Genomic DNA, 24812 nt, shown 5'->3' on the forward strand with positions numbered 1-24812 from the left:
GGCCCTATTTGTCTATCTAGAATTAAGATATGCAAGATCCATTAGTATTTGCATCTTTTTCAGGATCTTTTGTGATTTTCATTGGATAAAAGTATTGCACGGGATCCAAAAAGCTTTTTCCTCACAATGAATTTATTGTCGTTTTACCCATTCCTGTGAATTGTCTGATTTATTTACAGCTACCCTTTTTGTAAAAAAGTGCATTTAATTATGCATTTAAATGATAAATATAACAGAAAATAAAAAATTGATCTTTCTAACATAGTGCATCATTCTTTTCTCACTGTGAGCAAAGGGCTTTATTCATATTCATTCCACAACATAGCCACTTGCCGGTGCATCCAAAGAACAGTTCACTATCCTCTAAGCCTTAGCTGGATGATAATGGACTTATTTTAAAGTGTGCAAAAAACCCCAAAGTGAGGGATAAACACAAAAATAACAAAGAAAAATGAAGAAATAAATACACCATATAATTTCAGTCAATTCCTGTAATATTCTCCATTCCCTCCGTTTCATCATTTTACATTGCTCATATCAATGGTTTGCAGGAATAAGAAGTAAGAGCAGTATGTCTGCGGTGCACATAAGAAAATATGGCCTTAAAACAAATAACATACACCATAATGGTACAGCAAAGGGGAGTAAAACGAAGGTATAAGGATTCACTCTATAAACACATTCTAATCATATAACTACTATTTGTAACTTGTCACCACTGCTATTGTGCTGGAGGCTGCTCAGTTCTTTTAATTATTTGTACTATTTTTCTATATTCCTCACTTAAAATTAGAAATCAGTTGGTCAGTAATAACAGTACTTTTTATATATATATATTTTATACATATTTTTATATATATACATAAAATGGCTATTACAAAGAGGTAAGGAAATCTTTGTACGTGTGTGTGTGTACAAATATACACATTATATGTTATAAACTATAATTATAAAATAGACGTAAGTCTAATACACCTCTACCCAGGTATAACGCTGTCCTCGGCAGCCAAAAAATCTTACTGCGTTATAGGTGAAACCGCGTTATATTGAACTTGCTTTGATCCGACGGAGCGTGCAGTCCCGCCCCCCCCCAGAGTGCTGCTTTACCGTGTTATATCCAAATTTATGTTATATCAGGTCGCGTTATATCAGAGTAGAGATGTATATAGTGTGTGTATATACACACACACACACACACGTCCTTACTTGTTTGTAACAACAAGTTGAAGAACAGAACCTGCGTATACACTATAAACATTGAAAGAATTTTAAAATCTAATTTAATTTTCACCATATACAGTATGCTGTTTGTTTACTCACTACAGAAACTTCTTCTCCCTGAGGAAAGGGACAACTGGGAAGCCCACTTCACAGCAGCTGTCTTCCTCACTCCATCACTAGCATCAAGAGGGAGCCCCAGCTAGAGTCATCTTCACACAGCCTTCCATCATCATCTGAGCCTTCTTCTCAAATGGAAAGTGACCTCATCCTGGGAACATCACCAAGACAACCCCCACACTGTTGCTGATATAATTGATATTGCAGTGGTACCTCAAGGCTCCACGGATCAGGGTTCTATTGTGCTAGGTATTGTACATATATGTAATAAAAAGGCACCAAAAGGCACACATGCATACAGAAAATGCCCTCACATACATCAGACCACTAGTCAAACACATTAATGCTCCAACGCTTCTCTTTTAAAAGCCATATTGCCAACTCCTTGACCATAAGGCACTCAAAAGAGCTCCTATGCTGCTGGAGAACAGGAACCTTCAAGAGAGTGGAACCTGAAGACCTCCCTCCCTCTCAAATTGCGGCCACAACCATCTGCTGACGAATGTGAGATTAGCTGTCAATAAATCCAGCACTGAACATCATCTGATTTTAGAGAGAACACTCAAACTTGTCTGCATCACTGAGACATGATTTAATGACACTTCAAACATGTTCTAGTCCAGCTAGTCCCAACAGGCTACTCAGTACAACACAAACTAAGATTGATTCCAGAACTAACCAAAACAAAAGGTACACAGTGGCTACACACATGCCCATTACTGCACCATATCTTCCTTATCATCCACACCTAAACCCCAGAAGAGCATGTCTGCAGGCCAGCACAGGGAGAGTGAGCTAGCATACGTGAGGGGTGTGGCACAGCCCGTACCCAGGCCAGTTTTCAGTGTGGATGGGGCCAAGGGGAGTGTACTGTGTCGCAAGTTTCAATAGTCCTCTATCCCTATTTCTACAGTGCAATGAACCCTTTTCTTCCTGGTCCTTACCTAATCTATGAAGGTTCCTTCCCCGCCATTATCACCAGTAGGCACAAGCTGCACTGATCACATCAGAACAGATTTCCAGTGCACACTTTACAGAGCATTACAGGTGAACACGGATCCTGCTCCAACAGCAGCCATGTGGCCCACAAACCACACATGGGTGCTGATCAATATGCAGTCAGAATACATCATCCTCCACAACTTTGCCTGCAGTGGTGGAACATACAGCTGTACTGGGAAATTTCATGGAGGCTGGAGAAGGTGGGTAAACAGTGGACTCTGGCCCAGCGCCGGGAACACATCAAGCACAAGACTCCTGTATAGGAGAGCAAAAGACTCCAATGATCACACCAGAAGGGCTTATCATACACATCCCTTCTATGAAGAGCATAATCTGGTGCTGTCAGAGGCTCCCAGTACAGAGCCTGAAGTGGCTCATGATTCCCTCCTGAACCCTGCTCTGACCTCAATGTCCAACACGATACCAATGAGGGCCAGGGTGAGGAGGCAGCAGAGACCATGGAGAATACCCTGAAGTTTGAGATCAGCACAAGCCCGTCTCTCCATTGCAAAGAGGCACCGCACTGTGTTTCTCCAACTCCCAGACTGGTTCCTCTCCCACCTGACTTGTACAGCAGGGCTTGGTGTGACAACTCTTCCAGGGCCCTTCTCCACCTGCCTCTGCTGTCTCTGGGGTGCTGCTCCTCCACTCCTGGAGGAATGGTGTCCCTTGTGGGAGCTGAAGTCCCTGCCAGAGTCACAGATGTCAAGGTATGGTTTTGTGAGCCAAGTTAGAAGTAAGTATGCAGGATCCCTCAAAATAACAGTGGGCACAGACAAACCATGCAGAACAATATAAAGTCCCTTCTTTTCTTTTTGAAGTACAATCCTAATCTTCTCAGCTCCTTGGTATCACAAACCTTCCCAGTGTTTCCCATGTTGGTATCCATGAATCTGCCTCTGTGGTCTACCAAGCCTTGCAAAATGAGTGAATAGTAACCTTTTTGGTTCACATACTAATTTGCCCCTTGTGGTGGGCAAAGTATTGGAATGTGGGTGCCACCAAATGCAGGGCTTGGAAACTTCATATTCTCAAACTCAGCTATTATTTCTGGAACTTTTTTTATGGTAACCATCCCTGGCTAGATCACAGTGCTAATTGCCTTGCAGACATGAACAACCACAACCCCAGCGATGGATATTCTTGCCCCAAAGTGGTTTGCAATGGACCCAGAGCTGTCTCGTGTTGCCAGCTTCCACCGGGCAATAGCCACCCACTTCTGGACTGGCATGGCTTTCCTGAAGCGAGTGTTCTGGTGCTGGAGGTTTGGTGCAAGTGCTTCACATAGTTCCATGAAAATCTGCTTCCTCATTGGGAAGTTCTGAAGCCAAACAATCTGACTCCACCGCACGGTGCTGCTTCTCCTGAACCAGAAGTGACAGTACACTCAAAGGTACACTATGGTAATACCAGCATTCACTATAGCTACACCAGGGGTAGGCAACCTATGGCACAGGTGCCGAAGGCGGCATGCGAGCTGATTTTCAGTGGCACTCACACTGCCTGGGTCCTGGCCACTGGTCCAGGGGACTCTGCATTTTAAAATTAATTTTAAATAAAGCTTCAACATTTTGAAACCTTATTTACTTTACATACAACAATAGTTTAGTTATATATTATAGACTTCTAGAAACAGACCTTCTAAAAAAAGGTTAAAATGTATTACTGGCATGCGAAACCTTAAGTTAGAGTGAATAAATGAAGACTCGGCACACCACTTCTGAAAGGTTGCCGACCCCTGAGCTACACCATGTAAGCTGAATAAATTGTCATTGACTCTCAAGGTCAGCCATCTTCAATTTGCCAGAAAGTTCTGCTCAAATTCCATCCAGTACCTCAACAAGTGCCTACTCCACTGCATAACTATTTGTCCCAGAATATAGAGCAGAAGCAGAACCAAATCATCATCCCATTGCTGCATATCTTCCACCCAGTTTGGCAGGGAATAACAGTGAGGGGTAACATGATCAGGAACTGCCATCAGCAAATGTATGATGGCAAGTGACAATACCAACAGCACACAGTAAAGCGGTTCCTACAGTGTCTCTCTCTGAGACACAGAACTCTAGCACACTACCCAAAATGATAGTGCTAATGTCATACTGTCAGGGATGAGGACCTGCAGATGCACTTGCCTAGTTGTCAGGCAGCCAATAAGCACTGCTAGGCTACAGCAGAGCCACCTGATTGGCTAAGGCAGTCAGTTGGCTTGTTCTTAAGCCCAACAGCTGCAGAGGATGAGTGCCTGCTCAATGCACAGTCCAGCAGATTCTCTGCCTCCCTGTGCTCAGCTCACATCAAGCCCTGCTCCTGCACTGAGCCAACCTCATTCCAGCCTAGATTCTGCCCTGTCCCATTCTTGTTCTAGTCCTGTCCCAGCCTCGCTTCTATCTCGGAACCAGCCCTGCTTCTGCCTTCCCTGACTCCAGGTAATCTGGTTCTGACCCTCAGCATCAACTCTGTCTCGGTCTTTGGCTCTGCCATTCAGACTCCAACCATTAGGCCTGACTCCTGCTCTGACCATTAGGCCCAACCACCTATGACCTGGTCTCTTGAGACATGTAACAGCAGCAGCAACGTGGACACATGTATACATGTGTACACAGTGTTATATCCAAGTGCAGCACTGCATAATATAGAATGGGTTTGGGAAGCATGTGTGAGCTGTACAAAGTCCTGTACTTGAATATGTGCACCGGTGTAGACATAGTGAAAGACAAAGGGAAGCAAAACATCAGTCCTGTTCCGCTTCAGTCTCAGATGCCCCAATCCAGAAAACAAATGTGGTCTGCAAGGCAAAGAAACCTAAGACACCAAGGGGCTACAGTCCAGAGGAGGCCTCTCCTGAGTTCCTAGAGGAACAGACAGACCCACTGTTCATCATGCTGCCAGAATCCCCAAGATTAATGCTTGGGGAAATTAGTGTCCACATAAATAGAACTACGATTACCATAGCATCCATTCTTTGGTACCCCATGGTAGCCTTGTCTTTCTCACTGGCAAGCTCACACCCAATATTGCCAACCCTAAGTTTTCAAAAAACCATGAGTGAGGCCCCCCAAAATCATGAGTTTAGCTTACCATTTTTGATTTTTTTAAAAATACACATTCTGGGTTCTCTTTATTTCCCTTCTGGTGGTTTTGGGCCATTATGGTTTGTATTTTCAAGCCCTTCTCTGTAGCCGTGAGCACTCAAAAAATTTTTTTTTTTAATTAAAAACTGGGATTAGAACAAAACTGCACAACTCTAGGAGCTGGACCTTTAAGAAAAATGCAGAATACACAAGATTCATGATAAAATTGCAAGAATTGGCAGCACCATACTCCTAACCAGACATGCACTGAGCCTCATTTTTAGACTAGGAGTGAACACTGAAGATTTAACAAACATTTTTATTCCACCACTTTATCTAGGTAATAATCATGGCCTTTCCCCCTTCCCATCTGGAGAGTGACTGAGCAAGATTTTTGTTGCTAGTTCAAGTTCCTGGTCCTGATCTTAAAAGACATCTCCATCCACGAGCTCTCAAAACTTCTCTCCTCTGTAACAATGCAGTTTACAAAGATCCGAACGAAATGTGAGACAGAAATAAGGCATCTTAGCTATTTTACTGAGAGCATTTGACTGTGGAACTAGCTTTGAAAGAAGATTAAGCTAATCCAATCTGACCATTTTTAGGGCATGCAGTGTGTGTGCGCGTGCGCACGTGAGCATACACCCAACAAACAATCTGGGCAAAGTGGAAAGCAGAAGACTCCATGGAGCACCCATTGGGGTGGTAATGGACATTGCAGAAAACACTAGTATATAGAGAGTTCAGGTGGATCAATGAAAATAAGATAGTCAATTTCACTGTAGTTTTTAATAAGTTTCACTTTCTGATTCTCATATATTAGAAAGATATTGTCATGTTTCAACTGCAAACAAAAATAAGAGAATATTTTCCATTTAAACAATTTTTTGCCAGTAATCTTTCCTCCTATTTCTTAAAGTTTTATTGGAAACAATTACATTTACATGGGGCCAAACATTAAGGTCCTTTCTCTGGAAATCTTCTATTAATTTCAGTGGAGTAAAACCTGAGTAAAAACAGAGGGCCAAATTCAGGATTTAGCCCATTACGTTTCATAAAAGCATATACTCGGAAAACCTAAAGTTTGGGTCTCAAGTAATTTGACAATGTCCCTTTAATTATAAATTTAGTCAATTAAAAAAAACCCAAAGAAGCTATTAGTGAATTCCTCTGTGTATATTTTTCAAATTAAACAAAATGTTCTGTTTGAAGAATGTGATGAAAATATTATTCTCAAAACTATATTAAACTCCAGAAATTACAGAATTTTACCATTATCTAGATTGTTAATAAATAATACATATCATATGTATGTTTCACTATAGGCAAACAATGCATAGACTATACTCCAAGCACAACTTAAATTGTAATGTTTTATTGTGTTCTGGTTCAAATGCTGGGATTGTTTAAATAAATTAATAAATTAAATTAACTTAAATATAACACACTGAAAGCAATGGTACAATCATGCATACACACAAATAGTAATCACCTGGATCCTTCTCTGCTGTTGCTAAAGTGCAAGAAAAAAGAAATGAAGACACCATCAGAGAAAAATACAGTGCTTAATTTAACCCCATTAAAGCAGAACAAATATCAAATCAGGCATTTCACTGCTTGTCTATTTAAAATTTTTGACTGACTTTTCTGTATGCATCCAGAAAACTACACTTCTTGCTCTTCAAATAAAAACTTGACAACCACAAATCAGTTTAAGAAAAAAAGCAGGCACTGAAAAATTCACTTTAAAATTCAATATCATTAAGCAATTCAAAAAATGAATTAATCATATGCTATTCATCCAAAAATAGATAATTTTAACAATGATATTCTGAGCAGACTTCTTCTTCGGTAATGAAGAGATATGTGGGGAAAGGAGTAGAAAAATGGGGAAATGAAATAGGATTAAAATAAGCTGAACTCGTGTTGAAATTTTGATAATGGTATTTTCTATTTTCATCATGTATTTAAATGTATAGTACATTTTCATTTCAAATAATACAGGATATTTCTTAATCCCCGATTGTCCTGTTTGAGTTTTCACAGATCACCTGACTTTTCCCATTGAGGGTGTAATGCATGTGCTTTTCCATGTAGTCCTTGTTGATTTGCTACTCCCATCTGACTATATTTTAGGAACAGTTCTCTTTCTGGTTTATGCCCAATGACTGAGCCTGCATATCCATCCCATATTGTGCTTGGGAAATTGGTGAGAGAAAAAGCAGTAAAACACAGAATAAGAACACTGTATGTTACTATTGTTATGATAACCATCTTTGTAGCTTTATTCTGTACTTCATTGTTATTGATTTATATGTAGCCAATATAACTGCTAGAGCACGTGGAGTAGGCTGATGTTTGACTAACTGAAGCTGGTTTGTTGACTGGAAATATTAATTGATTAGGCATCAGCTCCAATACTCATGAATGCTGTGCAGGTTACATAATGCTTACATGCTTCCCACAGTCCAATGCAGAGAGTAAGCAAGTAATACTTATTGTTATGGGGACCCAGAACTCCACTTCAGTACATGAAGACAGACCAGGATTGCTATCAATCTAAAGAGATACAATGCAAGATACTGGATAAGGTATTTGACATATGAGGTTTTGGTGCCAATAGGGATTTAGGACATGTATACTCTCTCTTGTTCTTTAAAAAAATTGTCTTCTTGATGTTATATATTTCTATATATAAAAGAAAATATAAAAGATGGACTTTTGTATCTGGGACTTTCCATTACGTGCCTTGCACTTAGAGCAAGCTAATTATGCATCAACGTGGCAGGGGCTTAGTAAACCCCAACGAAATTCACTTTAGTCAGAATATATAGTGGGTCAAACTTCTGCTTTGGATGCTCACATGGAACTCCTGTTTATTTCAGTGGGAACTATATGTGTGGTTTAAAATGCAGAATGTGGTCCATAGGAGAATTGCATTCCCACACTTTTCCAGAATAAAATTCAGAACCTCTGTGCAATGCTGTTTTTTTTAAAACTGCAAATAAAGTGTTTCTGCATCCAACTTAAAATTAGTACATTTCTTTTACAGGCTTTGGTGGTGTCTAATTTATTTTTGAAAATTTTATACCTATTATTCTAACAGTTCTGCTAAAAGCTCAAGATTAATGAACAGCAGAAGTCCCCATTATGAGTATGCATACTATCAAAGCTAAGGAAGAAGAGGTATCTTGGCTCTCTCATTTTAAAAAAGCCCCTAATATTCATCCTTCTTGCTTTAACACAATGTGATATCATAATTAAACTGGTTACTAAGGTCGCTTCACATTGTTACTGCTGTTATATAATATTGGTTGCTATAGTGATGAAATAGCTTTTTTCTCTTTGTTTGGTTAATCACTCATGAGATTGGTTAACTCATGTTTGTCAGTGAGTTTGACCAGAGATGGAGTTAAATAAATAAATAAATAAATAATACTTCTACAAACATTGGCCTCCTTTCATTTCACTGGGTTTTGATATCATTACTGTATTTAAGTCCAGAATGTTATTACAAATTATATTAAAAAAGATTTTAATGTTTAGTAATAACATGCAACTCTTACGCATATGTTATGGTCTTTCTTCTGCTAACTAACTCATCTACTGTCTATGTTTTTTAAAGATGAGATTCATGCCTTCTTCCTGATCCTAAAGTTAACTCTGTACCAGTATACAATGGATGACTGGTACACCACCTTATGCGTTCTGAAAATAATTTTATTGCATTTATGGCTTCATAAACTTTTCCCAATGTTATGACTTACTGTAATAAAAGCTTTATGTTGAACAATAACATTGCACATCATAAACTACTCCATGACTAGCAACAATTCTGATAGATCTCATTATCCCAAATGTATACGAATTGTAAATAAAGAAAAAGTATAGATCATCATGAAAAATAATGCTTATTTATAAATTCAGTAACAGAAATAATCTAAAGATACTTGATATTTCAACAGTTTACCATTACATCTCACTATATATACCACCAGTAAGTTTTCCATCTCTGACTGACAATGATAAGACATCACAACAACAAACAAAATTACTCTTATCTATTTGGCTGCTTAAGGTCTCTTTCACCTTGGTTTCCAAGTTTCAGGGCACTGTTATTGCTGATATGGCAAGTATGTACTGCCAATAATTTAATTATTAGGAATACTTAGAGAAATTAAAAATAAGCCATGAACACACTTTTAGGCTTAAAGAAAAATCAAATAAGAACAAAGGATAACTTAAACATCAACTCTGGATCTTTCATTCAAGCAGGGTCCCAGGAGGCATATTAAAGCAATGAATAGGAAAAAGCTTTATAGTTCACCAGCTGAGATTTTAATGAGACATGTCCCCTTGCTGTGGTACAGGTTTGTTCAGGAAAGGAAAAAGGCTGCTCACAGTTAATAGGCATTACTGGCTTTTACAGCCACTTTGGCAGTTGATCACTGTACTAACCTTCTATTTTGGCATATTCTGTAAGTCGCATGTAATTGATCAAGGCAGCTTTCTCCAGACATTTTCTAACCACTTTCTTCACCTCTTCTGCTGGTATGGGAGTGGCAATATCTTTCATTAAAACCTATCCCAGAGAGAAACATAGACACATTGGTTACACACATTAGTTGAAGCCCAAGAGAAAAATTTGAATGTACGCTAGTGGCTATTTTAGATTTGCTAATAAATGCAGAAATCAAAGAGGCATTTCAGTAGATAACAGTTGGCTAATAAACTAGCTCTGAAGATTTGACTTCAAACCCTGATTTATGCTGCATTAATTTGATGGTTTCATTCTTGTTCTCATTTATGCACATTAAAAGACCATCCCTACAGCGTAGCACCATTCAGCATGATTGTCGGTTTCTGTTCTAGCGAGAACCAGGACTGGAATACCAGAAGTGTTGAAGGTTAGATTAAGGCACACAGCTAGAGATGTGAGTAGCGAAATTTGCGGAGCACTTATCTGTGCTATTCTAAGCCTTTGCCAGTGAAATCCATCCAACAATTTCATGAGCATAACACTCACTGACAGATGAAAAAAAAATACTGGAAGAGCACAGCATCAAGATGTGCCATTACTGACTGTTCCTCCTCCTGCATATGCCTATTAAAATCAAGCAGGTCTCATTTTATGAAAAAGGATTAGCTATTTTAGGCAGCACAAGTATCAGACTTTCATTGAATTTTTGAATCAGCAGAAGGCTAGTAAACATAAACAGCCTTTCAAAAACATTGTGACACTTATAAAAAAAAATTAAAGGAGACTAGTCTTCCAGCATTTAAAATTAATAACCAAGATAAAATGGGCTGAGGATAAAATCCTGATCCCTTTTGAAGTTAACATACCCACTGCAACCTTTATGAGAGTAGGTCTTTTTCTGGCTAGCTGGAAGAAAAGGAGCATTGTCCCTTTAAGGGATCCCTGACAGCAGATGGGAAGAAGGGGGAAGTTTACAGGGATGGACAGGAAGGATAGGAAGCAGATGAGGTCATGTAAGGACAAGCTCACTGCATTGCCCTTCCTGCTGACCAGAAGAGTGGTGTGGGTATTTATGGCCTAGGTAGCCATGGAGAGACCCTCTTTACCCAGATTGGGCTGGAAGCCCTCACTTCCCTTGAAGCTGGCAAAAGGACCAGGTCCTGTGTTGAGCTGCTGTGGGTATTGTGGTAGTTGCCCCTTTTCCTTTGAAGGTTGGGAAGTAATTTTTATCTCACTGCCAAAGTGGCTGGAATGGCTTGGGTTTTTTTGCGTTCCCCATTGCTGGTCTGGGACCAAGTGGGGTAGGGTTAGGAGGTTACATTATAATATTGCAACTTAATTCATAAAACTTGTGGCAGATGACCAGTGCAGGTACTTGGTATAAATGGGATACTGCTATTGGATAAAATGCACTGGAAAAAGATTTGCAGGAAAGCATCCCTTATGGGAACTGAGTAATGGAGGTTTGGGTCTCCTACATCTCATCACTGAGACCCCCCTCCTTTTCTTGACCCACTTTAACGAAGTAGAGGAAGGGGAATTGGAGCTCCTATGTTTAGATCAGCAGGGAGCTGACGTTTGCTCTCTGCACTGTACAATTTATTGCTGGGTACTTCCAGATATTATAAGTGAAGAAAACTGTGGCCTAGTTAAACCACATCCATGGCCTTATGTCTCTTCTGGTATGGACAGACAACGGAAGCTTTGCCAGTGACTTCAATGTCACTCAATCTTTACATATATGTTGGCTTTTAGTAGCTTAAAATATAAATAAAGTATGTACAAAAATACAGAAAAGAACTATTTACATTTTTCAATGTGTGGACAAATATAAACATTTGAACAAATTAAAGATTTTTCTTATACACACTTAATTACTGACTAAAATTTAAATACAGATTTGAAAAATCAAGACCGTTATAAATGAGGTGAATTGGTCATGGAGAATTTAATATGTAAATCTAGATATTTATATCTCCCTTGAAGATAATACTAAGGGAGTCTGATATCCTCCAGCCTCTAACTATTTTTAATAATCCAACAAAGCTAAAAATTGCTTTAATGTTTCACTTACATCTCTTAATTTTGCTATTTAAAATTTTCTTATTTGCACTTTGCTGCCTGTAGTTAGCTGTGACCAATAATCAGTTCTGATTTTACATAATTATGTTTATTCTAGACTTGATCTTTAATCAAAGCATCTACACTAGAAAGCATGAACCAAATTTTTCAAAAGTAAGTATAAAAAAAAATGGGGTCCCAGGTATGCATGCAAAGCTGGCACTTGCACATGCAAATGCACATTCTGCAGCAACACAAATTGTAATGCTGTTTTCACATAACAGATTTATAAACATATGGTAAAATAGTACATGAAGTTAGTTTTAAAACAAAATGGATAGATAGAATCAAACTCACCACTGGGTATAGATCCTGGCAGAGGGCTTCTAAGGCAGAAAATCTGCCAAGGGAATGTTTCAGTGGCACAAAATGGCTGCCACTTCCACTTCGGTGAAGCTACGGGGTCAGGTGCCATCTAAATGCTGGGCAGTATTAGACAACCTGGGATATTGCCTGGGTGGTCACACAATGTTTTCTTTTAGCTCATTCCCTCAGCAGCCTCCCACTCCTATGGAGTCATTTCTAAAATGTAAAGCTCCTCTTTCCCAAGGGAGGATAGATGCTGTTAACACTGCTTGTCCTTCCTATGAACCAGTGTAGGGGATTTGTAGGACCAGAGTTTATTTCCAGCTCTCCAGGCCAATTTGGCTGACTTTAGCCCTTCGCCTTTTCTTCTTAAATTGACTTTTGCCCTTACTGGGAGTTTATTTCAATTTTATGGAGGTTTTTTAAGTTAAGTTAAGCATATGCGCAATGTGCCTCAGGTGGCACATGACAAGGATTCATCATAACCACCTTCATTTGAGAGGTTGTGCTCAATAACCATCAATTTATAAAGAAATAGGAAATCACTGCAATGACTTCTGGGAAATTTGTGTAAATATTTTCTATATGTCATGGTTGAAAAATGTTGCAGTGCATTAATGAAACCAGTAAAACAGTATCTAAACAGAAGTGCAGGTGTCCTCACTGGCACAATTATAATAGGACACACAGATTAAGTACTCCAGCAGGATTAAAACAAATTAAAAAAACATACCCTTTCAAGTAATGAAAGTGTGGCTTTTAAAGCTCCTTCAGGACGTCCAAAAGGGAAACAGTATCTTCAAAAACAAACAAACAAACAAACAACAACAACAAAACAAACAACAAAACACAGGACCCATTAATCAAGAGTGTAATTTCTAAATTAAGAATTTTATTTTACATATAATGTGCATACATCATTCCCTTAATTTACATTAATGCAAGGTACATGTATACTGTAAATTGACAGAAGACACCTTTAAATCTTTTCATTAATCCAATATATAGGATAACATTAAATGAAATCTGAATCCCTCTTGCTTAGCCCCAAGAATCTGAAAGTCCAAAAGGTAAAAAGCACCCATTACAGTGATTAAATTATGAATGGTATTTACAAAAATATTCCGAGTTTGGTGTCAGAGGTGTCCATGGTGTTGAGAAGGGATTTCATTTATGACTTTAGCAGACATCCCAGTAAGAAACTGTAAAGTAGCATTTTATCTGTTCTATCTTGCTTTAATATTAGTTTAACAATCATAAGAAAATCTCTGTCTAAACTTTTAAAGTATTAATACTAAAATGGGTGCAAATTTCCTCTAATATTTCCTCTTTTGTTATATAACTACATTACATATGAATGCATTTTATATTGGCTTTAATTGGAAGATTTCCAGGACACAAGCCTCTTATGAATCATACAGCACCATCACACTTTTGGCGCTTAACTAATTAAAAGAAAAGATTCCAGAAATTCAACAGATTACAGAAACAAACAAACAAACCCACCTGCCACTCCTTCAAGTCTGTAGAGTTTAGAACATATACGTTATCCTAGTCTTATCTATGAAACCTGTATTTTGATGGGATATCCCCAATCAAAAAAGGGATTTTCTACTTTGCTGAGATTATTTGCATGAAACTACATTTCTTTTAACATTATTATTATTGTTTAGTGAGAATGGCTGCTTCATTTTCTAACATCATTTTACCAGTAATAAAAGGATTCAGAGCAATGAATTTTAGTAATCGCTTTGGCCAACCTATAATAAAGCCCTGAAAAAGAGGTCAGACAAATCTTTTCAGCAGATATAGTGCCAGTACACTATCTCCTTCTTTCTGCTTGTTTCTTATTGTTGTGCTAGCAACTCTTGGGCATAATAACTAATTAACAAAACAGATTTAATCCTTAGCCTTAATCCACCTTTAAATAAAATACACCTTTGGCTGTTGTATTTGCCTCCTCCTTCTTAAACCTTCTCAAAGTATTTGCATAATCCATGTATTGTCTTTTCTATTGTTTAGTCCTGTTCACCTGTAGGTGACATCGTTTATGAATACATGTTATTGATCCCTGGATTACATTCAGCATTTCAAATCAAGAGATCCCTCTGGGTACATTCATATGCTTCCTTCATATGACATGTAAATAATGCAACACTTCTAAAATGCATGTAATCCCGGGTCAATGCTGAAAACAATCTAAGTATAGAGGGCCATAATTAATAATTACAGTTCTGTATTGTAGTTGCCATTAGAATTAAGGCTACAAAACAGTTTCCATTACAACCACCTATTTTCATGCAGTCATACTTGTCCAAAATACTCACTTAATCAGCTACATTTTTCCATGCTTTGTCTCTGCCAAAAGGTGAATTTTTTAGGAGAGTTTGAAAAGATATATTTCAGCTATTTTTAAGTTGTGGGATAATGGAAAAAGAAGAATGGTTACTTACAGTAACTGTCGTTCTTTGAGGTATGTTCTCCACATGGATTCTACTCTTGGTAGGCATGCACCCCATGTGAATGAGATTGGATTATTTTGGCCAACAGTGTTCATTGGGGCTGCACTTGAGCCCTAGATGTCCTCTTGCTCCTCCACCTGCATGCATAAAGGGCAGAGCAGGCCCAACTGTCCCTCATTTCTTTTGCCAATCCCCAATCCCAGAGACGTAGAACTCTATTGTAGAGGGGAACAAGGGTGGGTTGTGGAATCCATGTGGACAACATATCTCAAAGAACCAAAGTTACTGTAAGGTAAGTAACTGTTTTTTCTTCTTTGAGTGCTTGCCCACTTGGATTCCACTCTTAGTGACTAATAAATAACTGTCTGTTTACTTGGGGATGAGTAGTGGGAATCCTACTTAAACTTCTTTCAGGACAGCTCTTCCAAAGCAGGCATCTGGTCTGAAAGCCTATCAAAGAATAGGGTCTTGTCAGTGTGCAGAACAAGTTCTTTGTAGCTGCTCTGTAGATTTCAGGAACATGGATATTCGTCAAATAGGCAGCAGTGGAACAAGCTCTGATGTGTCTAGGTGGATCTAATCTGGCTAACTCATAACATGCGCTTACACAGTTGAAGACCTACATAGATAATCTCTTACGCTATGTCTATGCTTATGAGCTAAAAGCAGCACAGCTGTGTCGGTACAGCTTGGGTAAACGTGTTACGCCGACGGGAGAGCAACAGAAGTTTTACCGACAAGTGCTACCGACAAGTAGACATGGCCTTTCCTGACCTATAACCCTCTCTACAAATGCTACAAACAGTTTTGTGCCATGAAAAAAAACACCCCTGAGCAACATAAGTTTCACCAGCAGAAGTGGTAGTGCGCACAGTGCTATATATAGCTACCGCTGCACATTGGAGGTCGTTTAATTATGTCAATGGGAGCGCTCACTCCTATTGGCATAGAGTGGCTACACGAGATATCTCACAGCGGCGCAGCTGCATCTGTACAGCACTGCCACTGTAAAGTCTCTGGTGTACACATACTCTTGGTGTGTTCCTGAATGAGTTTGTCCTGTCAATGTAAAAAGACAGGGCCCTTTGAGGTTAAGTTTGATGCCCAGAGTAGCAAAGAGCTTTAAGGTTATTTCAAAGAAATTTATTGCCCACTCAGGTGATCTTACTCACATCAGACAAGGTGGGTGAGGCAATATATTTTATTGAACCAAATTCTGCTCGTGAGAGAGAAGCTTTTGAGTTACAGAGTTCTTCAGGTCTGGGAAAGGTACTCAGAGACACTGTCTACATTAATGATGTTAAGTCAATCTCAGTTATGCTAGTTAAGACGCTGTCCCATCGATATAGCTTCCACCTCTCGTTGAGGTGGAATACTGAAGTCGACGGCAGAGTACTCTCCCGTCACCTTATTGAGTCTGCACCACACCTGCTAAATTGACTCTGCTGCATCAATCGCAATGGTGCTGATTTAGCCTTCAGTGAAGACAAGCCCAGAATGTTACAGCTAAATGCCAGGTTGAACAGATTGTTTAGCCTAAGTAGTTAACACATATTCTAAGAGACTATTCAAAGTGAACTGGCCTGTTAACATCTCTGCAGTCATAAGACATAGGATTACAGATTGTTGTAATAAGCCGTAAATACACTGTCTTTAATAAGATCATGATTTTTAGTGTCCAGCAATGTTAAGAATTTAAGATTACTCAGATCAGATATCAGAGGAGTAACCATGTTAGTCTGGATCTGTAAAAGCAGCAAAGGGTCCTGTGGCACCCTATAGACTAACAGATGTATTCGAACATGAGCTTTCGTGGGTGAATACCCACTTTGTTGGATGCATACAGTGGAAATTTCCAGATCAGATAGTTGTTGAGGGTTGGTTTAACCTGGATTCCTTGTCTGCTTAGATGAGCTGCAATGACTGACCAGTACTTGGTGAATAACCTCAGTGCTGTGGAAAGACCAAAGGGCAGGACCTTGCACTGGTTCCTACTAGGAATCTGAGATATTTATTTGGGGCCAGATGAATGGATATGTGGAAATAGGTATCTTGCAGGTCGAGAGCTATAACCCAATTTTCAGGATCTAACAAGGGAATTATGGAGGCTAGCATCTCTATCCTAAATTTAAAATGGCAGATGAATTTATTGAAATGCTGAAGAGCAAGAATAGAAAGCCAAACCCCTTTCTTCTTTCGGATGAAAAGGTAATGAAAATAAATATCCCTGTCTCTGAACTCTAAGGGCAATTCCTCTACTGCTTCAAATTGTAAAAGGAAGTATGTTGTGAGAAGAGTCCCTGAAAAGGGTTGGGTAAGGAGTAAGAAGAATCAGATAGAGTACCCTTTGTTTACAAATTTCCAGGACCTACTGTTCGAAGAAGTTCCGAGTCCAAAATTAATGAAACTAAAAGAGGAAGCTGCCAAAGGAGGGCAAGGGGAGGTAGAAGGGATCATTTTTGAGCATTGCTATCAGGATCTTGACATTGGAATCATAGCAGCTGCTTGATGTAAGAACCAGATTCTGAGACAGAGGAAGAAGAAGTGGAGGTCCATCATCAGTGGAAAAGACGGTTACTCACCTTTGTAACTGTTGTTCTTCGAGATGTGTTGCTCACATCCATTCCAGTTAGGTGTGCGCGCCGCGCGTGCACGTTCGTCGGAAACTTTTTACCCTAGCAACTCCAGTGGGCCGGCAGGTCGCCCCCTGGAGTGGCGCCGCCATGGCGCCCAATATATATCCCTGCCGGCCCGCCCGCTCCTCAGTTCCTTCTTGCCGGCTACTCCGACAGTGGGGAAGGAGGGCGGGTGTGGAATGGATGTGAGCAACACATCTCGAAGAACAACAGTTACAAAGGTGAGTAACCGTCTTTTCTTCTTCGAGTGATTGCTCACATCCATTCCAGTTAGGTGACTCCCAAGCCATACCTAGGCGGTGGGGTCGGAGTGAGAAGTCGCGGCACGGAGCACTGCAGTTCCGAAGGCCGCATCCTCTCTCGACTGCTGTACCAGGGCGTAGTGGGAAGCAAAGGTGTGGACCGATGACCAGGTCGCTGCCCGACAGATTTCCTGGATGGGCACACGGGCGAGGAAAGCTAGCGACGACGCCTGCGCCCTGGTAGAATGCGCAGTCACACGGCCCGTAGGGACATGGGCCAAGTCATAACAGGTCCTGATGCAGGACGTAACCCACGAGGATAACCTCTGGGAGGAGATAGGAAGCCCTTTCATACGGTCCGCTACCGCCACGAAAAGCTGGGGGGATTTGCGGAAGGGTTTGGTCCTCTCTATGTAGAACGCGAGAGCTCTACGGACATCCAGCGAGTGGAGCTGCTGCTCCCTGCCTGAGGAGTGAGGTTTTGGGAAAAAAACCGGGAGGAAAATCTCTTGGTTGACGTGGAAGGCTGAGACCACCTTGGGTAGAAAGGCAGGGTGTGGTCTAAGCTGTACCTTGTCTTTGTGGAAGACCGTATATGGGGGGTCTACCACAAGGGCTCGGAGTTCCGACACCCGTCTAGCTGAGGTGATAGCCACTAGAAAGGCAGCCTTCCAAGAGAGGTAAAGCAGGGAGCAAGTAGCTAACGGCTCAAAGGGGGGCCCCATGAGCCGGGACAACACCAGGTTAAGATCCCAGGTTGGAGCAGGGGGACGGACGTTAGGGAATAACCGTTCCAGCCCTTTAAGAAATCTCGACACCGTCGGGTGAGAAAAAACGGAGCGACCGTCCGCACCCGGGTGAAAGGTGGAGATAGCTGCCAGATGGACTCGCAACGACGACAAGGCCAGACCTTGCCCTTTGAGGGACCAAACATAGTCTAAGATTTCGGATACCGAAACTTCCATAGGGCGGAGATTTCTCTCTACGCACCAACAGGAGAAGCGTTTCCATTTTGCCGAATATGTGGCTCTTGTGGACGGTTTCCTGCTGCCCAAGAGCACCTCTCTCACAGGCGTGGAGCAGCGCAGCTCGGAACCAGTTAGCCACACAGGAGCCACGCCGCTAGGTGCAGCGACTGCAGGTCTGGGTGACAGAGAGACCCGTGGTCCTGGGTAATCAGGTCCGGATGAAGGGGCAGGGGAACTGGGTCGGCTACGGCCAAGTCTAGCAGCATGGTGTACCAGTGCTGTCTGGGCCATGCCGGGGCCACCATGATCACACGAGCCCTGTCTCTGCGCACCTTCAGGAGGACCTTGTGAACCAGAGGGAACGGAGGAAACGCATAGTACAGGTGGGTCGACCACTGGATGAGGAAGGCATCCGCTATCGACCCCGGCTCCCTGCCCTGAAAGGAGCAGAACGCTTGGCACTTCCTGTTCCCCTTGGACGCAAAGAGGTCCACCCGGGGATAACCCCACCTCCGGAAAATGGAGAGAGCGACGTCCGGGCGAAGGGACCACTCGTGTGACAGGAAGGATCTGCTCAATCGATCCGCCAGCGTGTTCCGTACTCCGGGAAGGAAGGAAGCCCTGAGGTGAATGGAGTGGGCTACGCAAAAGTCCCAGAGTCGTATCGCCTCGAGGCACAGGGAGGAGGACCTGGTGCCGCCCTGCTTGTTGATATAATACATGGTCGTCGTGTTGTCCGTGAACACGGCTACACAACGACCCTGAAGCTGATGACAAAACGTTTGGCAAGCAAGGCGGACCGCTCTCAACTCCCTCATGTTGATGTGTAGCCCCACCTCCTCCTGGGACCATAGGCCCTGTGTCCGCAGGGTCCCTAGGTGGGCCCCCCAGCCTAGATCTGAGGCATCCGTTGTCAGGGATACCGAGGGCTGAGACGGGTGAAAGGGAAGACCCGCACACAATACGGACTGGTCCAACCACCAGCCGAGGGAATCTAAGACCTTCTGAGGGACTGTGATTAACATGTCTAGCGGTTGCCTTGGCCTGTAATGACTGATAAGCCACAGCTGGAGAGGCCTCATGCGGAGCCGAGCGTAGTCGGTCACAAAAGTGCACGCCGCCATGTGGCCTAACAGGGTTAGACATGTCCTCACTGACGTCAACGGGGCTGACCGCAAGCGTTGAACGATCGCCGCCATGGTCTGGAACCGCTGCCGAGGCAGCGAGGCCCTGCCCACAGTGGCGTCCAGGACGGCCCCGATAAATTCCACCTTCTGAGTGGGCCTCAGGGTGGACTTGTCTGTGTTTATCAAGAGGCCCAGACTCGCAAACATGCCGGTGATCACGCGGACATGGCTGTACACCTGCTGTTCCGACGTGCCCCGAATCAACCAGTCGTCCAGATAAGGGAACACGTGGACACGGTTGCGCCGAAGATGCGCCACGACAACTGCCATGCATTTTGTAAACACCCTCGGGGCCGTGGACAGGCCAAACGGGAGGACCGCAAATTGATAATGACGAGCCCCCACAACGAAGCGGAGGAAGCGTCTGTGGCGTGGCCAAATGGCAACGTGGAAATACGCGTCCTGCATGTCGAGGGCGGCGTACCAGTCTCCTGGATCCAGGGATGGAATGATGGTCCCCAGGGATACCATGCGGAACTTCAACTTCACGAGGTATTTGTTGAGCTCTCGCAGGTCGAGGATAGGCCTGAGGCCCCCCTTGGCCTTGGGGATCAGAAAATAGCGGGAATAAAACCCCTTGCCTTTCTCGTTTTCGGGAACCGCCTCTATAGCTCCTTTGCTGAGGAGCGTCCGCACCTCCTGCCGAAGGAATTGCTCATGAGAGGGGTCCCTGAAGAGGGACGAGGAAGGAGGGCGGGAAGGAGGAAACGAAACAAACTGCAGGCGGTACCCCGTCTGCACCACGCTTAAGACCCAGCGGTCCGATGTTATTTGGGACCACGCCGGGAGGAAAAACGAAAGGCGGTTGGAAAACGGGGGGGAAGGATCCATAGGGGAAACTGTTACTGCGCCCTCGAGCGCACCTTCAAAATGAAGGCTTAGGACCAGGCGGGGGTTTTGAGGAGCCTTGGTTCTGCCCCCCTTGGTTCCCCGACTGCCTGCGCCTCCCGTTCCTGCCGCGGCGCCTGTAAAGGTCCTGCCGCTGGCGGAACTGGGAAAACGGCCGACGGTGCTGCTGTTGTTGCGGCCTAAAGGGTCTACGCTGTGTCACGGGGGTGTGCATCCCGAGGGACCGCGCAATGACCCGGTTGTCCTTTAAACTCTTAAGTCTGGGGTCTGTCTTATCGGAAAACAGGCCCTGGCCTTCGAAAGGAAGGTCCTGTATCGTGTGCTGGAGCTCTGGCGGAAGGCCGGAAACCTGCAGCCAGGAGATGCGACGCATCGTAACTCCTGACGCGAGGGTACGGGCAGCCGAGTCCGCAGCGTCCAAGGAGGCTTGTAAGGCCGTGCGCGCGACCTTCTTGCCTTCGTCCAGGATGGCCGTAAACTCTTGGCGAGCATCCTGTGGCAGCAGCTCCTTAAATTTGTCCACTGCCACCCAGGAGTTAAAGGCGTATCTGCTCAGCAGGGCCTGCTGGTTAGAGACCCTGAGCTGCAGCGCCCCAGCCGAATACACCTTACGGCCAAGGAGGTCCATCCGCCTGGCTTCTCTGGATTTGGGGGCCGGAGCCTCCTGGCCGTGACGCTCCCTATCGTTCACCGATTGCACTACCAGTGAACCGGGAGTCGGGTGAACATGTAAATATTCGTACCCCTTAGAAGGGGCCATGTACTTCCTCTCGACTCCTTTTGCTGTCGGAGGGATGGAGGCCGGGGACTGCCAGATAGTATTGGCATTGGCCTGGATGGTCCGTATGAACGGCAGGGCGACCCTGGTGGGAGCATCGGAAGAGAGGATGGTGACAATTGGGTCCTCTATCTCCGAGACCTCCTCTGCTTGCAGACTCAGGTTTTGAGCCAATCGCCTGAGGAGGTCCTGGTGCGCCCTGAGATCCAGCGGGGGGGGACTGTTGGAGGAGGTACCCGCCACCGCCTCATCCGGGGAGGAGGATGATGAGACCCCAGGCACAATAGTGTCCAACTGAGGGTCTTCCTCAGCCCTCGCCTCTGTCTCCGGAGCCACAGCGGAGTCCTGCTGTTTGGACCCTTCGTCCCCTTCCGGGGAGGGAGGGGGGCGAGACAAAGAGGCTTCAGGGGCCCTACGCTCCGCAGTCGCCGGCCTAGCAGGGAGCTGCTGGGGGCCCTGGGCCTGATGGTACGCCCAGGGTGTCCAGAATCCCCACTGTTGTGGGCCTTGGTCCTGCAGCGGCGGATCAGCAAACAGCGCCGCCTGCCGGTCGGTGCCCAGCGCATAGCCGCTGTCCGTCTGGGAGGATACGGACGGCTGCCTCGAGGGCCACGGCGGGGCCGACCCTGGATGGTACGGGTCTGCGCGGGCCGGCACGGAGGATCGTCTCGGTGCCGGGGACCGGTGCCGGGAGTCATATCGGTGCCGGGATCGGGACCGGGACCGGGATCTGTCACGGTGCCAGGCGCCGCTTCGGTACCGGGCGCCGCTTCGGTGCCGGGACCTACTACCAGCTCGGTGCCGGGAGATCGACCGGGACCGGGACCTGCCACCAGCTCGGTGCCAGGAGGTCGACCGGGACCTGCCACCAGCTCGGTGCCGGGAGGTCGAGCGAGACCGGGACCGGGACCTGCCACCAGCTCGGTGCCGGGAGGTCGACCGGTGCGGTGAGTAGCGTCGGGACCTGCTCCTGGAGTCGCGGTGCCGGTGACGCCGACTGGAGCCTGACCGCGACCGTCTCGATGCCGACCGTTGCCGCGAGTGCGACCGGTATCGCTGAGGGGAGCGGTGCCGGGACTGCGAGCGGCGTCGGGATCTGGAGCGCCCAAGACGTCGGGACCTGGATGGCGAACGACTGTCTCTGGGCGGCGCCGACAGCATGGGCTTGCCTCTGGACACAACCCGCACCGGAGGTACCGGGGGTGGCAGCCGAGTGGGCTCAGTCAGGGCAATAAGGTCCCGAGCCGAGGCGAAGGTCTCCGGAGTGGATGGGACCACTATCTCAACCCCAGATCTCATGGGGGAGCTCGGCGGCACCGGACTCAACGGACCCGCCGGGCCCGGAGTCAACGGTGCTGACGGTGCCGGCGGTGCCGCGGCCGATGTTGAGGCCGGGCGCTCAAGCCGGGTCTGCCTGGCCGGAGTATTAGACTTCGACGGCCTAGGCTCTGATTCCGGTGCCGGAGAAGGTCGGTGCCGGAGCGATCCGGTGCCGGTGCCGAAACCACGGTCTGCGAAGTCGACGGGTCAAGTGCCGCCTCCATTAGGAGAGTTCGGAGCCTCTGATCCCTCTCCTTTTTTGTCCTCGGCTTAAAAGCCTTACAGATGCGGCACTTGTCAGATCTGTGCGATTCCCCGAGGCACTTCAGGCACGCTTCGTGGGGATCGCTGGTAGGCATGGGCTTCTTGCAGGCCGCACACTGCTTGAAGCCTGGCGAAACAGGCATGAGCCTGGCGCCCGGTGCCGGGAAGGGCTAAGCCCCCGGCAAGTAACTACTTAACAGCTATTTACTAAACTATCTACTTAACAATACTAATTAACAACTATATAGAACTAGAGATAAGCGATAAACAAGCGGTAGAAACTAGGAGAGCTAGGGACGTGGAGGACAGCTATGCCGCGCTCCACAGTTCCAACGACCGACACGGCGGTAAGAAGGAACTGAGGAGCGGGCGGGCCGGCAGGGATATATATTGGGCGCCATGGCGGCGCCACTCCAGGGGGCGACCTGCCGGCCCACTGGAGTTGCTAGGGTAAAAAGTTTCCGACGAACGTGCACGCACGGCGCGCACACCTAACTGGAATGGATGTGAGCAATCACTCGAAGAAGAACCTTTGCTTCCTTCTTGGCAACTCTGAGATTGTTTGGGGCTGGTGATAACACTGAGCAGAATTATGTACAAAAGAGGCCGGTGGTCTTGCTTGCTTCCATCTTGGGGTGGGAACACAGAGGCCCAGAGAACAGAGTTGTCCTAGAGGCCATCCATTTAAGGAATGTATGGCCTCATCTGTCTTTGAATTAAAAAGTTTGTTGCTCTCAAAGGGCAATTCCTCAGTTGTTGTTTGGATTAACCTAGGCATCTCTGAAGACTGGATCCAAAAAGATCTTCTCACAGTCACTGCTGTAGTCATAGTATGTGCTGCTGTGTTGGCCGTTTCAGGACATGTGGGCAATAAGTTGTCCCTTGGATATGACTGTGTTTATCTCCAGTTGATGCTCTTGAGATAGCTTGCCCACTAAATAAGACAGGTTGTACCAATTCATATAATTGCATTTTTCAGAAGAACTTGGAAATTAGCCACGTGCATCTGGAGACTGGCAAATGAATAGACTTTGCATCCAAACAGGTCCAGTTTCTTTGGGTTTCTCTCCCTAGATATAGAATTGAAAGGACTCTGTTGCTTCAACGTCTCTTAGAATGCAGCTACCAAAAGATCCTGGAACTGGATGGGAATAAAAATAGTTGGCTCATTTCAATATGGCCAAAATGGATGCTCGTATGCACCACAAGTTTTTCACAGGTTTCAACAGTGCTCATTTATAGGCATACAAAGTCTATCAGGCATAGAAAGGTGCAAGATGTGCAGAAGTATGAAAAGCTTTTCCTGCACCACTTCCAGAGATATATCTAGAATCTCCGCCATATACTTGATGAAGTTGTCTTGAAGTCATTGAATGAAGAAGACATTGAGAGATTTGCTGCTTTGTCAAGAGAGAATGAGGAGATCGCAGCAGAGACAAATTATTCTTCCCCTTGTAAATGCTGATCCTTATCACCTCCCTCTTTCTATCTTTTCAGGATCTGAGGCTGCACTATCTGACCTGGCTCTGCTGGTCTATATTGCCTTTTTGGGAAGGGGAATCTAAGCCTAGAAGGAGCCGATGATGCCTGAATATGACTGCAGTCCCCAGGGTGTCCAGTAGGGCCAGGGCTCATATGAGTATGGTAGACACATGGGGGAACCGTAGGTTGTTTCCTGCTGGCCCTTACAGATCCCTCCTTAGAGTAGACTCTTCCTGACTTCTATTGTGCTACACGAGGAGGGGAAGGTAGGAGTGTAGGAAAGGAGTTCCTACTATGCTCAAA

The 24812-nt window shown here is 44.6% G+C and overlaps 1 protein-coding gene across 24 annotated transcripts in view; it reads right to left on the bottom strand.

The window, feature by feature from the left end:
- The window catches only part of CADPS2 (calcium dependent secretion activator 2), a 602399-nt gene that overhangs the window by 152169 nt on the left and 425418 nt on the right, over window positions 1–24812 (bottom strand). For 17 of the 24 annotated variants that reach the window (XM_030549118.1, XM_030549116.1, XM_030549113.1 and 14 more), the window contains 3 exons: window positions 13055–13118; window positions 9873–9996; window positions 6907–6927 (listed from right to left, as the gene is read on the bottom strand). In XM_030549118.1, the coding sequence (XP_030404978.1) occupies window positions 6907–6927; window positions 9873–9996; window positions 13055–13118 (209 nt within the window). The remainder of the gene's footprint in view (window positions 1–6906; window positions 6928–9872; window positions 9997–13054; window positions 13119–24812) is intronic. The other 7 variants (XM_030549117.1, XM_030549119.1, XM_030549135.1 and 4 more) reach the window with 1 other exon arrangement.

This window comes from Gopherus evgoodei, chromosome 1, assembly GCF_007399415.2.
Source record: "Gopherus evgoodei ecotype Sinaloan lineage chromosome 1, rGopEvg1_v1.p, whole genome shotgun sequence".
Classification (NCBI taxonomy): domain Eukaryota; kingdom Metazoa; phylum Chordata; order Testudines; family Testudinidae; genus Gopherus; species Gopherus evgoodei.